This window comes from Drosophila busckii, chromosome X (genome assembly GCF_011750605.1).
Source record: "Drosophila busckii strain San Diego stock center, stock number 13000-0081.31 chromosome X, ASM1175060v1, whole genome shotgun sequence".
NCBI classification, from domain to species: Eukaryota; Metazoa; Arthropoda; class Insecta; order Diptera; family Drosophilidae; genus Drosophila; species Drosophila busckii.
In genome coordinates, this window is record NC_046608.1 from 11923623 (window position 1) to 11942056 (window position 18434).

General features: G+C 40.6%; 1 protein-coding gene across 1 annotated transcript in view; it reads left to right on the forward strand.

Annotated features, from left to right (window-relative positions):
- LOC108605248 overlaps positions 1 to 18434 on the forward strand; it is a 54252-nt gene that overhangs the window by 27500 nt on the left and 8318 nt on the right. The window contains 3 exon segments of the mRNA XM_033294619.1: positions 11328 to 11542; positions 11610 to 11701; positions 15062 to 15274. Of these exon segments, the coding sequence (XP_033150510.1) occupies positions 11328 to 11542; positions 11610 to 11701; positions 15062 to 15274 (520 nt within the window).

Consider the following 18434-nt stretch of genomic DNA (forward strand, 5'->3'; position numbering starts at 1 on the left):
AACAGCAGCAGCAGCAGCAACAACAACAACTGAGACTTACAACAGTCCCATAGTGCATATTTGTATGGGTATTTTCGCATTCGTGCTGCTGTCAGTGAATGGGAAAAAAAATAAAATAAAAAGGAATCGTGTGCGAGGCGCTGCTCTTTGGAAATACCCAAAGCAAAAGGACACTAGTGCGTGTATATGTGTGTGTTAGTGTGTGTGTGTGTGTGTGTGTGTGGGTGTGTTGTTTTTATGACTGCTTATTTATTTACTTGGTTGGCTCACTGGGTTTTCCAGCTGGCTGGCTTATGTCCTCGTTTCTCGTTCTCGCTGCCTCATCCTCATTCTCATTCTCATTCTGATGCGCGCGTTTTCGCCTTTGGCCAACGCAGACATTTTTCACACATTTTTTGCATCACCAACAGACACACACACACACACACACACACAGGTGTCTATCTGTATATATATATACTACAATAAAGCTTTACATATTATATATGTAAGCATTGGGTGGTTGCTTGGTTGGGTGGGTGGGTGGTCAGGCGGCCTTGTCCAGGCTGCTGCGATTTTCGCCACGCGCTGCTCTCATTTGCTGCTCATTATTAATTAACGAGTTATTTTCCACACCCCCCCCTGGCATATTTATACATTTTAAATCGATTTGCCTTGAATGGCTTTGCTTGTTTTACTTGCTGCAGCACAAGAATTTCCAAGAAACTGCACAAATTACAATTCGAAATGCAAGCTAATGTTATTTTGTAATTGCTGCTGCTGTTGTCTAATTAATTTTCTACAATAAATCATTAACACGCTGCTATTTTAATGAAGTGCAAAGCCAAAACACAGCAAAAATAATTTGCAGCAACACTTGTTGCTCTCTCTCTCTCTCTCTATCACTCGCACTCTCTCTCTTTCTATACACAAGTCATTATCTATGACTTTTGATTCTTGGCTGCAACTCACTCAGTTTTGACAGCAACTAAATGCACAACGACAACGACAACAACAACTGAAGAGGCGACGCTCTCAGCTTCGGATACGGATTCGGTTTGCTTTGCTTTTGGTTTCTGACATTGACATCTGATGACAAACCCCAGAGTCCAAGGCATCAACATTGCCGTTGACATTTCTCGCAACAACAACAACAACAACAGCAGCAGCAGCAGCAACAGTTGTTAGCTGTAATAGTCGCTTACCTGTTTGACTTTTGTTTTGTTTCGAGAACTTGACTTAAGACAATCAAGAAAATAGCGCAACGTTTAATTAAAATGTTCTCAATTCAATTGAATTGCAGCCAATCAAATTTTTCTAAGAAAGATGAAAACTTTAGCAAGCTGTGGAATTGATTGTGGCATAGAATTGTTTATAATATGGGCAATTAGTTGAACAATTTACAGCACAAGGAATCGTAAGCAGTTCTGATATCAAAAATTACACAGAATTGTATTTTGATTTGAATATAGATTTTTAAAAAGCTGAAGCTGAACAAAAATATAAATTCGTTTATTTTATGCTTGAATTAAAGAGTTAAATATGCATAAATTGTATTAAAGTGTCGCTAATTTGGCCAAAACTAATAACAATTTTCTTGGCTTGAATAAAATGTGTATTTTATTTTTTATAAATAAATTTTCTTTGCATTAGCCAAATTTAAATTTAAATTAAATTAAAGAACGATTAGCTAGCTCTAGTAAGCGATATATATTTATTTATTTTTATAAATAAATATCTAAGCTGTAGCATTTCGTAGACTCAAGGCTTAATGCCTTATAGCGTATTAAAAATTGCTATAGGGCCAATTTCTTTGCTTTAGTTACTAGTTGCTCTAGTATTTTGTTTATTTGCTTGCGCATTTTAATTGTGTTGCATTAAAAGTTTCAATTGTTAATGTGTAACTGCTTTGGGGTCTTTAAACTGTTGTTTCAACTTGGCCCGAACTAACTTACAAGTGTGCGCAATTAACAGCAGCAAATGTTTGGCCAAGCTTCATATTATGGTATTTTCAAATGCAGACAAGCTATAGCTATGGCTATAAGCTCGAAATTTGCAGTAGTTGTTGCTATTGTTGTTGTTGTTGTTGTTGTTAATGCAAGGCAAACATGTGCCGCTTAAGCTGTTTGCAACAAAAGCAGCAGCAGCAGCAGCAGCAGCCGCCAAGAGCTTAAGCTGTTAGTTGAAATTTTGCGCATGTCTTGACCAGCAGTGGAATGGCATGTGAAGTGGCGAGCGAGTGGAGCGGGAGGTATGCGGGGCTGCGCTGTGGAGTTTGGGCGAGTGGCTGTGGCTCACTGGCTTTGGGGCATTGGCATGCAAGGCACGCGCAGGCGCAGCATATTTTGTTTTTCTGCTGCTGCTGCTGCTGCTGCTGCTTTTGGTTTTTTGTTTCTTTTTCCTTTTGCTTTTGCTGCTGTTGATGTTGTGGGCATTGCTTGTGGCGAGCCGTTGAGGTAGGACCGCTGAATCTCTGGAATTGTTTGTTGTTGCTGCTGTGGCTAATGTGACGCAGTCACTTTCCCATGGACTCATGAAAAATCAATTAGTCTGTTGCCGCAGCGGCATCTAAGCGGCTCAAGAAATATTGAAAACAAAATAAATACAAAGGAAACACACACACACACACACGCGCGCACACACATATTGTAATTAAAACATTAATTTCCTGTCGTTATGTGCCGAACCTTCGTGCTAGGCAACAACAACAACAACAACAAACGCCCACGTCGACGCAGGCAGCGCTGCTAAATGTTAAGGCAAACAGCCAGGCAGCGCTTGAGCTGAGCAAAAGAGAGAGAGAGAGAGCGGGCGAGCGAACTCAAGAGAGCGCATAACTCTTGGCAAAGCATAAAACTAAATAAAAAGCACAAACATGTCGAGTGCAGGAGAAACAAAAACTTTAAGAATATAAAATGATTTCATATTTATGTTGGCATGCATGCTGCCGCTCTCGCTCCCGCTCTCTCTCCCTCTTTATGTGTGTGTGTGTGTGTGTGCGCTTGTAACTTGAGATAAATCCGTTATAATAACTCTGGGCAACTGGGCCGCCGCAGTCGCAGTCAATGTGCAGCCAAAGCGCAGCCGAGGCAGCAACAACGAAAAAAGGCAAAGGCAAGGCCCAAATAAATGATGCTCAACACACACACATACATACACACTCACACACACACATGTGTGTGTGCAGTGTAAGTGACACACCTTAAGTTCTCTTCTTGTTGTTTATTTCCTTTGGAGGATGCTTCTGCTGCCGCTCAAGCGCTAGTGCTGCCAACTTTTATTTAAGCTGAAATAAAAAGCTGATGCTGTTTGTAGACTTTCTTTTCTTTATATAAATGGCCAGTCATTCCACTGTGCCACTTCAAGTTGCCAGCGCAATATTTCTAAGCATTTTATTTGATTTGATTGAATCATTTGTATGTGAAAAATTTAAGTCATAATATTGTATTAAAGCAACTATTTATCAATTAATTTATTATGCGCAAAGTTTTAATGCGATTGGCTTTTTAAAAATCCGCGCAGATCTGTCGGGAAATTAACGCAAGTGTCAGCACTGATTCGCTCTCTCATTCTCTGTCACTTGCTGCGTATTAAATGCTCTACTACGTTTTCTTCTAGCAACAATAACTAACAATAAAGCAGTAGAAATAGCAGCAGCAGCTACAAACTACACTTAAATTTTTGACAGCGATCGCATTATTCTTGTTTACTTTAGCAACAGTGCACGCTCGATAAAGTGAGACCCACACACACTATTTGTGCTTGTAATGTAAAACAAATATATAATTCAAATAAATTTGAAGCATTTGCATGCTTCAGAGATTTCCTAAATGGGCAGAATACTTTTTTATGTAGGCGACTTATTAATGTGACAGCAATAGAACTTGAACATTCTTCATTTCCATGAGTGTTCGCTGTAACGAGAGTGCACTGTTGATACTTGTAGCTGTTGCTTTTGCTGTTATGTGTGTATTCCTTTGTTCACAATGCGTTAATTATATTTCTTACCTGCGCACGTTGCTCCCAAGCCATGTTCTCTCTCTCCCTCTCCCTCTTGCTCTCTCGCAGTGTCTCTCTATCTCTGATGTTTGTTGTTCTCAATCGTTTTGGGTCTCTCTCTCTCTTGCAGGTCCAGACATAACCACAATAAACAACAACAGCCAACAAGTAGTTGGGCTCTATCTGTATCTCTTTTGGGCATCTTTGTTGCTGTTGACTTTCTGTTTTTAGTTGAAGTTTAGTTATTTTCTGTGTCTTCTTCTGCTTTTTGCTTTGCTGGACAACAGCAACAGCCTTTGGAGCTGCGCGCGCTGCGCTTCAATCAGCTCCCAGTACCGTACCCCAGGCCCAGGGTATTGTATTTTCTTCTTCTTCCTTTTTTAGCTGCCCCTGTTGCTCATTCTGTTGTTGTTTTTGTTGGTGTTGGTGCCTTTGGGCAACGGCCGCTGTTGTACATAGTTGGCTGTTGAGTCACGCAATACACTGCAATAAATACTTATTAAAAATAATGAATATGCAAGATACGCTGCTTACTTTTTTGCTCTCATTAAACAGCAATTGCTGCTAAGCATTTACATTTCTTTCAGTGTATATGGCACACATGCAAACATCGAAATGTTTTCATATATAGAAGAAGGACGGGCACTTCATAGCTTTTGTTCTTTTGTATGCTGCAGGGCATTAACAACAGGCTTAACTACATAGTCACACACACACGCACAGACACGGCAGCACTCACACCTACATGCATGTGTATGCATGTGTGTATACCTGTGCTGTTGCCTTTGGCGTCGACGCAACGTTTTCACAAAAGCGCGCTCAATTTTCAGCTCAGCTACGTCTGTGCGCTGTTGACCTCCTCTCGCTCTTATGCTGCTGCTGCTGCTGCTGCTTCCTTTACTACTTCTACATCATCAGTTGGCTTTTGTTGCTGCTGGCGCATTCCTGCCGTACACACTCAAAAGTAAGCGCAATTTGCCAATTCCCATTCCACCTTTAGTCTTTTTTTTTTCTTTGTATGCATCCTTTAATAGAGAAATGTATACCTATGCTCATGCCCATGTCTGTGCGTGTGTGTGTGTGTGTTGAGTGCGCTGCACTTGCGCTGCCGACAGGTACTGCGACTGCTGCTGGCTTACGCTCTCTCTGGCGCGCGCGCGCTCTCTCTCTCTCTCTCAGGTGATGTGAGCGCTCTCTCGCTCGCTTGAAACGTTTTCAGTCTTCAGCTTGCTTCGCAGTCGCAGTCGCAGTTGAATTTTATGCGCTGAGAGAGGTAAACGTTTTGTTGTCGCGACGCGCATAACCAACAACAACAACAGCAGCAGCAGCAAGAATGTTAAAAACAAAAGCAGCTGCTGGCCCGGCATAAACTATTTTTTTTAAACAATTGTTTTTTCTGTGCATGTGTGTATGTGTGTGTGTGTGTGTGTGTGTTTAATAACAAATAACTTTGTGACTTCAATGCTTTTGTGTTAACAAAAATGCAGCGACTGCGCTAACAGCGTTGCCAGATCGTTGTGGCAGCAGTGCAAGTGCAAAAGTGGCAAAAACTATGCGTTGCTGTTTGTATCTGTGTGTGTGTGTGTAACATGCAACGTCAGTGGTCAGTTCAGTTGCAACCACAACAACAACAACAAAGGCAGCCATAAAAAGCAACAGCCAACAATTTCTTTCGAAAGCGCGCACTGGCTGTGAAAATTGGTCAAGCAACTTTTTAGCTGCAATTGATTGTTGTTGTTGTTGCTGCTGCTGCTGTTGTTGTTGTAATTAATGCTTTTGCTCAATAAACAACATTAATAATGAACTGAAATTAAATGCAGCGCAGTCGCGCGGGCGCAGCAGCAGCAGCAGCAGCAAAGCTGAATTTATCTAAAATTTTTAATTTTTTTCAATGTGTATAGAGCGCGTATTGAACTAAAGCTAAGCAATGTGCCAAACTAACGGTTAAACTAAAATCAAAACTTAGCAAAGCAACAATAAAAACAAAAAACAACAACAATATGCGTATATTAAAGCAATGGTAAGTGCGTGTTGCATGCCACATGCAGCAAATGAAACTAAGCTAAGACTAAATACAATAGTTAAGACTTAAGACTACACAGCTGAGAATGGCAACAAAGCAGAGCAAAGCAAACATGCATATGCGCGCTCTCGCTCACTCACTCACTCACACTCTTGCCATTAATATGTAACTCATAGACACTTGTCACATTTCATATGCAAAACACGCTGATAAAACAAAAAAACAACAATAACAATAATAAATGAAAAATATTATAGCGTCTGACATTACGTAGTATTCGTAGTTTCGTGGTCTGCGCTTCAAATGAACTGCACACATGTCACAATACATATAACACATACTGTGTGTGTGTGTGTGTGTGTGTGTGTGTGTGTGTGCATTTGTTATATAAGATCTCTTTGCATGCCAAGCAGCAGTTTTCTCTGCGCTCTCTGAGGCTGAGTCAAGAATGCGGCCACGCCTTAACGCCTTAATGGCCACGCAACGGGGCATGCAACATACCCAAATTGTAAACTTCATGCGTGTAGCCTCGCTCGCTTTGTCTATTTGTCTATCCCAGCTGTCTAACTGGCCTGTCTATGTTAACATTAAAAGCCGCCAAAGGTTAACGGTTAGCATATTGACCACAATTGCAGCCAAAGTGGGGGGAGAGGGGGGTGAGCAGTTGCTTTGAGTGTAATTGTAATTGCTTAATGATTACAAATTGCCGCCAAGCAGCTGTAAACTTGAAATTTATTTTCACATTTGTTTGCACTTAAAACAATTAATTAATATTGACATTTATTTTTGAACTACAATTGCATTGTTTTATTATTTTTGTGTAATTTTTTATTAAATTATTTAGCAAGCAACTACAAACTTGAAACTTAGTTTTCAAATTTGTGGCTGCTTTTTTTCATATATTTAAAATTTAATAATATTTTATATGTATTTTAAAATATTGGTATGGTATATATATTTATAATATTTAATATGTATTTTTTAAATTTTTGTATGCTTTTATTTAAAGCAGTTTATGGCAAATTCGCATAAATTTTTAAACACATAAATATGAATAATATTTAATATGTATTTTTTTTAATTATAGTATATTTTTATTTAAAGTTTTATGCTGCATTTATGTAGCAAATTGACAGAAAATTTAGTTTGAGTAATTAGTGCAACTGATTAAAGCAACTGTAGCTAAATTTAATCAGAGAGAGAGAGAGAGAGAGAGCGAGAATTAATGTTTTATTTAATTTGATTTAGTCTTGTGCACACTTTTTGTAAATTCAGGCAGCTGACTAAATAGTTAATATTATGTGTAACGTGTTGCATGCAACATGCGCCGCATGCGTGACTCAGAGCTCAGGGCCTTAGAATTTCCAACAGCCAAAGCAAACAAGCAAAAGTAAATTAAGCCAAGAGACAGTTGGCAATCAATTAAGCAGCAGCAGCAGCAGCAGCTCAATTTCAATATTCAATACGCCAAAGGATTGAGTCACACACACACACACAGACACAGATAAATGCACTTGCAACGTTGGTCAGCTGCCTGCCACGCCCACACACTTAGTCAGTGGAGCTTTGTGTGCAGTTTTGGGTGACGCTTGAGAAATTTTGCAACGAAACCTGCAAACGCCAAAAACCGCAAAACCAAAAACCTAAAATCAAATTTCCACAGTCAATGGCAGCAATGGGTGGGAGGGGAGGCGTGGCAGGCGTGCGGCAGGCATGCGCTTTAGTTGTATTTAGCTTTTAATTAATTCTTAAGAAATTTGTCAGCCCCCAAGTGGGCGTAAATTTTACGCTCTCCAGTGCTGAATGGCAAACTTAATCGTTGCAACGTGCCACATGCCACAGCAATTGCAGTTCAGCTAGCCCAAATTGAGCGGGCAGAGCAAGCCACAACCAAGCCCAACGCCCACTGCTGCGCTATATAGAGAAGATAGTTAGTTATGCATATTGAGTGACAGCTCCGAATTCTCAGCTCAGCAAGGTGAACGCTTCATAATTGTTTGCAGGCAAATGTTTGCTGCATATCGATGCTGGCCTATAGTAATAAACTGGGCGATATATGTTTGTCTTTAAACTCTAAACTTTGAGGCGAGCGTGTGGGTTGCTTTGCGCTCTCTCTGTTGTGTGTGTGTGTGTGTGTGTGTGTGTTGACCCATTTAGTGGGTTGAGTGGGGACACAACTGGTAACGCACATAATAATACAAGTGACTTCCGCCGCTGCTGAGTGCGCCGCTTCCGGTAGGCGTGGCATGCTCGACCAAGCTGCTGTTGCACGTGCTGCTCTCAAACACTTGTTGCATACTCAGCCACACAGTCCTTTGGCTGCTCTCATGCATGAAGCAGCGCCCCCCCAAAAGGGGTGTGCCCGCAATTTTGAGCTTATCATTAACAATTAGCATGTTGCATGCATCTGTGGCAACAATAGCAGCCAAGCAGACCAAGCGACTATTGTTGAGTTGAGTTGAGTTGAGTGAGTTATGCTTTGATTGTCACCCTACTTAGCAGCGTTGTGTGCCCCTTTTGCTTGCTCTTTGTTTAACGATTTTAGGGTTCGAAAGCTGCGCAATTTGTATTTCATTTGTGTGCGTGTGTGTTGCCACTTCCTGCAGCAAGCAGCACTCATCGCTCATCGTTGAGAGCCTCTGTGTCTAACTTTGTTTTCATTGCCTGGGCCCAATAAATGAGCCACCAGCTGCTGAACTTGAAAGCGCATTGTTTGCTTTTGTTTATAAATTGTTAACAAAATGCAGCTTGTTAACAAATTATAAGTGCTTTAGTTAGTTGAAATTAAAGCAAGCTGCTAAATATTACAAATTATTAATGCATTAGTTAATTGAAATTAAAGCTAATATAACAAATTAGCAGCCAAAAGTATTGCATAAATTTATATGCAACTCCAGTTATATGCCATAAACAATTTGTGCATTGTTTTAAGTACAATTTTTAATTAAAATTAAAATTCTCAGAATTGGAATCAGCGCTGCCAATTTAGCGTTTTCTCATCACAGATTTGTCAATATTTGAAAAAAAAAACTCTATAAATAAATCTGTTGTTATTTAATTAATGAATTTTTGACGAATTTTATGGTTTTTTGACTGCATTTGGACGAACTTTTCTTTGTTTTAATTTTAATTTTAATTTTTTTATATTAATATTGTTAGAATTGTAATTCTTTGAAAACTTTAAAAGCCAAAGCAAGCTGAACTCAATTTGCCAAACTCTCTATTGTCTGCATTATGTTGTTTGATCAGCAACCGCAAATAATAGTTGAGTTTTCTGTTTATTTATTATATTTATTTGCTAAGCAAATAATTAAAGCTTTTTATTATGTGATTTAAACATAAATTTATGCAGCGCATAACGCAAGCAATTGTTAAATACTTAAGCACAGTCAATTGACAATATTTACGCATAATATTTACTTTATATTTACTTTTCTCAATTGCAAAGTAAACATGCAAATTGCACAGCGAACGCTTAAAAAAATAAATATGCAGCAGTTAATTGCAACTTTTTTTAACGCGCTCTTTATTAACTTGTAATTTATGGGAATTATATTGCGAATTTAAGCTGCAATATGTGTGACACAAAGCTGTTTGCTATGGCACGCAAAAGGAGCAGAAAACTTTGCAATTCTTTTGCAAAAAGTTTGCTAATTGCTCGAGCAGCTTATGCTGCTGACTTGGGCTGGGCCGTGTGTTCCATGAATTGCTAGAGAACGAACGTTGCATGAATTCGCTCTTGGCACTTTGCATTGCTTTTGCAGCCTTTTTGGATACGTTTTTAAAGTATGCGTTTGAGCCTTGTTAGCTGTCAAGTGTTGTTGTTGTTGTGTTGCTGCTGCTGCTGCTGTGTCTGACTGATTGCAGGCTTCGTGCTGTTTGTGTTGCTGCTGCTGCTTCACACAGCGCCAAAGGCATTTTAATTCGTTTATGGCGCTCATTTGCGCTGTCCTCGTTTCTATTCTTGTGTTGCTGCTGCTGCTGCTGCTGTTACGCAAATTGAATTGTCTTGGCCATTGGCGCATTCTACGCAAATCGGTTTTCTTAATGCACTATGGGGGGTGCAGTGCGGCCCCCCCCCCCCACCGTACGCTTTTGGTTTTTGCATGGCACTACCATAAATAAAGACAAACGTGCCATGTCATTGACAGCGTCATTGACGCTCAATTCTCGCCCACGCTTTTACACTCGCTTACGCTGCTGCTGCTGCTGCTGCTGCTGCAACAGTCACGTTGCAGCTACATCGACGTGCCACAAGCGTAGCCTGGCCTGGCCTGCCTTTGGCTGTTATCTGTGTGGGCTTTTAAATTGCTTTTGGCTCTGGCTACAGCTACGTTGCATACTTTTGGGCTTGGCCCACGCGCAATTTGTGCCCACATTGAATTCCAGTTGCCCCAGCTTGCTGCTCAGTTGTTGTTGTTGTTGTTGCTGCTAGCCTTGCAATTAGCGTTGCGCTCAGCTCTGCTGCTGCTCTCAGCTGTCCTTAAGCCTTAAGCTCAGCAAGTCGCGCAAGTTAAAGCCCAAATTGCCACAGGCACTTGGCTAACAAGTTTCAGCTGCTGCACAGTGCAGCAAAACGGCTAAAAATGCAATAATATTTCATGGCTATTGATTCATATAAAATATGAGCTAACATTTAAAGCTCACTTGCACCACTGTGCAGCTGCTGGCAACTTTTCTAATAAGAAGAGCAATCAGTGTAGCATATCCTGCTTCAGTTGCAGTCCACCCCCCCCCCCCCCCCCCCCCCCCAACCTTTAGACTCAGCTCGTTGCGCTTTCTTTTACATGTATGCGTAAATATTTACACATGTCCGCCACACACACACACACACATAGCTACGGATGGACGGACGGACGTAGAGTAAATGCACCTGAGTCGATTTGTTGGCAGCTACACTGCACACACTTGACAGCTGCTGTCAATGTGTCATGAAAATGTAATGAAATTTACAACTGCAGCCAAGTAGAGTATACGGCGTAACACATCGAGATGCCGTAGCCGTAGTTGTAGTTGTATCTCCGATTGCAACTGCAACTGCAGCAACTGAAATCACTTTGGGGAATTAGAAGTTGCCGGTTTGCTCTGCGCCTCTAGTCGAAAAGTCAAAGAAAAAGCGTTGGGGGTTGACAGCACAAATCGACGCGCACCCCCCCCCAGCTGAATCCTAACTCCTGACTGCAGTTCACCCATGAGAGTTGCTCTCAACTATTAGCTGCAGCCACAATCAATTCAAACGCTGTTAAATTTTATATTAAAGCAAATTTGTTTACCGCTTGCTTACTTGGCGTATACTTAATATTTAATATTCCTATTGCTATTGCAGGCCACGTCGCCGTTCCGGCTCAAGCATTGTGGTCATTGATGGTGATGATTTGAAGCCATGTCTGCCGGATGATTACATAAGTGGCCAGCAGCAACATCAATTGCAACACCAACAACAACAACAGCACCAGCAGCAACATTATCGCACGCACTCAAGTGATATTAGAGAGATTGATCAGGAAATGCTTACTATGCTGTCCATGAATCAAGATAACGGTAAATATAACAACAGCAGCAGCAGCAGCAGCACTTAAGCTTTCAATTGAATGCAATTTGTACACAGGTCCGCATCGTGAGATGGCCGTTGATTGTCCAGATACGTTTATAGCACGCAATAAAACGCCACCCAGATATCCGCCACCCCGTCCACCACAGGTAAGTGCACTAAAAACAAAAACAACAACAACAATAATACACCAACACCAAATCCAAATCCAAAATATCCTAAACTTGTTAACAAATAGTAGTTGCTGAACTCTTTAGCTAACAAAGCACTAACAACAATAACAATAACAACAACAACAACAATATAACGTATCATGCTTGCTTTACACCAACAACAATTACACCAACACTCATCTCATGCATTTCTCTTATTTCACCACATTGCTCACACCACCAACACCAACCACCTATTGCACCACCAAATCATTCAACCACCACAACACAGAAACTTCACCAACACCAATACACCAACAACACCAACACCACCACCACTACCAACACCATCATCACCACCAAACACACCACAACTAAAACTAATAATGATCATGCTAACAAATTGTTAATTGTTGCATATCATTCTTCACATCAACATGAACAACAACAACTACTACAACAACAACACTCATCAAAAACAACAACAACAACAATTGCACTCGATGTGGCCACACAAAATCTATACAATCAAAAACAACAATTGAAACTGGAACAAATTGAAAATTATGAAAACGATTTGGATCAACAACAACAACAACAACAGCCGCTGGCAGCAGCAGCAGCAACTTCCACAGCAGCAGCCGCAGCAACAGTTGGCGCTCAAACTGCACAGCAACAAATGCCCAGCAGCAACAACAAGACAACAACAACAGCAACAACATTTGGCAACAACAATGCCGACGAGCTGCTTTGCATGGTCGATGACATTTATTGCAAGGGCGGCGGCGCTCGATCTTCGCCAGCTTCGAGTGGCTGCTACGATGAGCTAATGATGAGCAAACAGCCGCTGGATACATTCGATAGCATTGCCTATAGACACTTGCAGCAGCAGCAGACAACGGCAAGCAACAGCAACAACAACAGCAGCAACAGCCACAGCAGCAGCAGCGCTGCAACGCCAAGTAAATTGCTAACGTGCAGCAACAGCAATTCGCTAAGCAGCAGCAACAGCAGCATGCATACGAGCAGCAACAGCAGCAGCCATATTGCAAGTGCTGCCAGCAGCAGCAGCAACAGCAGCAGCAGCAGCAGCAGCTCAACAGTGCCAGATGATTTGAGTTTAGCGCCGCCTGGCTACGAGCCCAATCAAGCAAAGCAGCAGCAGCAGCAGCAGCCGCTGCCACATCGCGAGCTGCCTGTGGATGTGCCCGATAGCTTTATTGAAATGGTTAAGACGCCGCCACGTTATCCGCCGCCAGCGCATTTGAGTTCACGCGCCTCGCTGCTCTCCAATGCGAGCTCATCAACAGCGCATACGACGCTTTCATCATTGGGCGTATGTAGCAGCAACAACAACAACAGCAGCAACAGCAACAGCAATTGTGTTGCTGCCGTCGTCGTCGTCGCTGCTGATGCCAAGCGCAACGCTGATGAGGTATCAAGCAAAAAACAACCAAAAAACAATGCACAAACAATTGTTTACTTATGTCTGTCTATTCAACTTTTGTACTTTGGCACTATCCTGAGTCCCTCAATTCTCCTTCTACTTCACTCTTTCTCTTTCGCTCAACTCTATGCTTTAATTTAGATGTAAGTAGTTTAAGCATTTACAGCTGCTGTGCCAGTTGCATACACTTTGTTCTACAAAAACGCAAAGGGGTATGCTAAAGTTGTGCCGCAGGCAGCTGTGGGCGTGGCGCAGAGTACAAAGCATTGCATATGCATCAGCTAGACAAACTTAGCCGTTAGTCTGACTGTATGAGCAGCAAGAACTCGGAGAGTTTAAACGCTACAGCAAGCAAATTTGCTAAGCAAGTTCTTCTATTGCCTGCCTATGTGTTTGTTAAAGAATTTAGTGCCGTAAAGCGAAAAAAACGTTATAGTTATGTTTGTCCGTCTGTATGAGCAGCAAGAACTCGGAGAGTTTAAGCGCTAGAGCAAGCAAATTTGCTATGCAAGTTCTTCTATTGCATGCCTTTATTTTTATTACAGAATTTAGCTGCTTTGAGCGCCCCAAAGCGAAAAAACAACGTTTCATACATAAACTTTGTCTTGCTTTGGCGTCAAAGTGTATTTAAAAGTTGGCTGCGCTCACTTGTCGACCACAACAACAGCAAGCTGACCCAATTTGTCGCTCAGCTCGCACTTTCGCTTGCTGTTTCTCTCTCTCTCTCTCTCTCTCTCTGACTGACTGACTGGCGCTTCCTTTTGTCGTCATTTTATGACAAGCAGCAATTTGCATTTCATCAGCAGCAGCATTTGCCACTTTTATTGCTTCAGATTTGCTGCTCGGCGCAACTATTGAGTTTTAAATGTTGCTCAATTAATAAGCTTGGCCTTATTTTCAAAGTTTATGGCTTCGCGCGCTTCCGTTTGCAGTTTTCATTTCAATCGCTCATATTGATTGCCTAAGCTCTGAGCATAGCAGAAAGTTCTTTTGCGCTCATAATTAACTTAGTTTACTTTGCCACACACACACACACACACACACACAACAGAGCAGAGCAGAGCTTATGGCTATTAATTACACTGGCATTTAACCTTTTAAGACCGCACACGTTCCAGTGTCTTGTTTGCTTTGCTGCCCCCAGTCCCAGTCCCGTTCTCAGCCCCAACCCACTTTCACTCTCTTTTGCTATTTCTAACTGGTATTTGCTTTGTCATGTAACTTTAAACGCCATGGCAGCGTCTTTAATGCTAAAAAATGCGCCAATGTATGCTTGTGTGTGTGTGTGTGCGTGTGTGTGTGTGTGTTAGTCCTTGAGCAATTTATACAACTGTCAAGCTGTCAATAAATTTTAGTGCAAAAAGCAAAAAGTTGGCAATGGGCTTGGGCCAAATGCGAATGCACTGAATGAATGAATCAAAAGGGTAATTGCATTTATATGCTATGCATGTGTGTGTGTCTCTCTCTGTGTGTGTGTGTGTGTGTGTGTGTGTTTTGTATTACAGTCAACTGAGCTCTTGCGCTTAGCTTAGCGTTTGTTCTTGCAATGTTGCTTTGTTATTTATGGAGCAAGGATTTATATGTGGCACACACACACTGACACACACACACACATGCATTTATATGTATGCAGTGTGTTGTGCATGGCAAAATTTAATTAAAATCAACGTGTAAAAGGCAAAAAGAAAAGAAAACGAGTGCGCCACAGCATCAAACAAACAAATAACACCAATACATGCTCATAAACATACACACACACATATATATACACACACACATATGCATACACATACATATAAACATCAGCTGCAGTCAGTCGCCCACATTATTATTATGTTTAGCTATATAGCAACAAAACAGACTTAAAGTCCAATAATGAATCGCAATTATTTCAATTAACATGCCCACAGTTGAATGGCAACTCGTCAGCGTCGTCATCATCGAAGCCAGTGCCACCGCCTCGTGATCATTTGCGCATCGAAAAGGACGGACGCCTCATCAATTGCGCGCCAGCTCCACAGTTGCCAGATCGACGCAATGGCCAAGCCCAGGGGCAATCGCAGCAAATAGCGCAGATAGTGGAGCCGACGCTGGAGCAGCTGGATAGCATTAAAAAATATCAGGTAAGCTCATCACAGCTCAAGCCTTTGTGTATGCTATAAAATATTATTGCATTGCTGGTGACTGCCAAACTGTAGACAAAACAATCAGCAAAGCGCTGCAAAATATTTCAGATATTCAAATGCATAATTCATTTTTTTAACATTTATGTATTGAAATATTCAAATGCATAATTATTTTTTTTTAACATTTATATATTGAAAATAATATTTAATTTATTTTATTCATTTTTTTTAACTTAATTTTTTATTTATTGAAATTAAACTCAAATAACAAAATTTAATTTATTTTATTTATTTTTTTTTATTTATTTATTTTTTTTTAAGTTTGTTTTTTATTTACAATCTGTAATAAGTAAATTATTTTTAGTCATTTATATGCGCGAAAAACTCAAATAGAAACATTTAATTTATTTTATTTATTTCTTTTTTTTTACTTTATTTTTTATTTACAATCTGTAATAAGTACATTTTTTTTTAAGCTCGAAAAACTCAAACAGCAACATTTAACTTATTTTATTTATTTATTTTTTTAACCTAATTTTTTATTTACCAACTGTCTTATAATAAGTAAATTTAAATGCAGTTTATGCAACAAATTGTTTGCTGCTGCCTTTAAATTAAATTTGGTTAGGCGCAGTGCTTGCCAAACTGTATTGCATACAGCACAGAATTGAAAACACGTCACAGTTGAGTGCCCATTGTCATTAACATGCAGTGCAGCTACTTTACCCCCCCTCCGCCCTCTCTCTCTCTACCCCTTTGCGACGCCTGTGTGCGCGACCCTCTGACCGAACCAAACATTGCTCAGTTCATGACGCTGGGCTAGCACCTTTTGTTTAGAACTACAACAATCGACAGTCCACACAGACAAACACATACACACACACACATACAAATGCAAGCGCATAGAATGAAAATCACGATGGCAACGCTTCCGGTTTTGCTTTCAATGTTCGATGTTTGGCATTCGGTTTCGGTTTCGGTTACTGATTTGGATTCTGTTGCTGTTTCCAATTTCGAATGCGTGTATGGGCACAGTGAGTGTCAAACTGTAAAGAAAGTATGTGTGTGTGACCATTACAAAGTTTTATGCACACACACACACACACACACACACATGCAAACAATTCACTGTGTGTGTGTAAAAGTTGCTCAACAACTTTTGCGTCGCACTTGCAACAACTAAAAGCTTTGAGCTCCGAGCCACAATAAAAACCAAAAGAACACAAATAATAATAAATGCGTTGGCGTTGACTGCGGCAGAGGCGGCGACGGCGGCAGAGGAGGCAATTGCATGGACGGAAGCGATTGGTGTGTGGCGTAGTTGAAATGTATGTAGCGCTGGGCGGGGGGTTGGGGGGTTACTTATGGTGACACGTCTTGTGTGCCACGCAGGAAATTGTTTAATGCAATAATTAATTATGTAAACTTTTAATCGAATTGTTTGCGACAGCCTCAAACCGAACTCAGGTGCGAAACAAAAATATTCAACGGCAAAATGCTTAACGCTTAATGTGTAATTAATTAAGAGCCACAGCCAGAGGAGGAGCGATAAAGAAATTCAAAGCAGCAGAGCAAATGAATAATTGTTGGCCCAAGCGTGTCCACAAAACAGTTATAGAGCCACTTTGCGAGCAGCTCAAACTGTTAATGAGCTCAAAGCGCAACTTGCAACAATTTGAAAATGTTGCTGCCACACACACACACACACACAATCAATTTTCCATTGTTTCTGCTGCTGCTGCTTTCTCTAAATTCAAATTGAAATGGAAATTTCAAAGTGTTCTGCGTATTTCATAAAATTCGTGGAGCGCATTTTGCAAGCAGAGAATTTTCCTGCTAATATGCCTAATAACAGTAAATGCCAATTTAAACGCCAGCAGTCGCTCTCACTCTCTACACTCGCTCTCTCTCTCTCTCTCTCTCTCTCTCTCTCTCTTGTTGCGATAGATAAGCAGCTTATCTAAAAAGTTCAAGTTCCCTTGCAAAAGAATTTTATCGCTTAATTAATAAATTAAAGTAAACAGTCGCTCGCTCGAAATTGAACTCAATGGCAATTTAATATTAAATATTTAGGTATATAAATGATACATTCAAAACTCAGTCGCTCTCTCTTGAACTTGAACTCAATTTGTATTTAATATTAAATATTTATGTATTATATATAAATCATAAATTACAACTTCAGTCGCTCTCGCTAGAATTCGAATTCAAATGCAATTCAAAACTCAGTCGCCCTCTCTCTCTCTCTTTCTTTCTCTTCTCGTGTGAATTTTCTTATATTAAATATTTATATGTAAATCATAAATCACTCTCGCTAGCATTTTAATATTAATTATATATATATATCTCAGCTCAGTCGCTCTTTGTCTTTCGAACTCAATTGCAATTAATTAAATATAAATGACAAATTAAATTATCAGTCGCTCTCTCTCTCTCTTTCATTCAATTGCAATCGTTCTCTTGAATTCGAACTCAATTTAATATTAAATATTTTTGTAAATTATTATGTTGAGCGCTAGTTCTAAAAGCAGTTAATGGCAAAATAAATCATTTTTGAGTTAGTTGTGTGTGTGTGTGTGTGTGAGCTCAATAACTCACACACACATAGACAGACGCTTAAGTAGTCGCATTTTGTTTTACACTTTGCCCAGTTGGTTGTCTGTGTAATTGTTGTTGCTTTATTTGGGCAAAGCAGACAGCAGACTGCTAACTTGGCTAACACACACACACACACACACGTGTTAAAAGCAAACCCACTCAACACACAGAACGAAGCCAGAAAGAGAGAGCGACACACACTTTACGCGCTGAGCGAGAGAGCGACGCTGGCCAAGAGACAGAGAGTGAGAGAGAGAGAGCGAAAGAGCGAGCGGTACGAACTGCGGTCTCTGTTGTTAACCGTCTAAAGCGTTTCGGTGGGGGTGTGCGGGTTGGTCTGGGCTGTGCTGGGGTGTGGTGGGGAGGGGGGGGGGCAAACCGCTTTAGCCGCTCATTTGTTATGATTTTTCAGTTGGCATTTTTAGTTGTTTTTCTACGCGTTCTGCGATCGGCCGCAATTTGCTTTGCTACGCAGCAAATGAAATAAATAAATTGACTGCATGTCAAAATAGAACAAAGCAATAGTCGCAAAATAAATAAAAGTGCGTGTTAAACAATT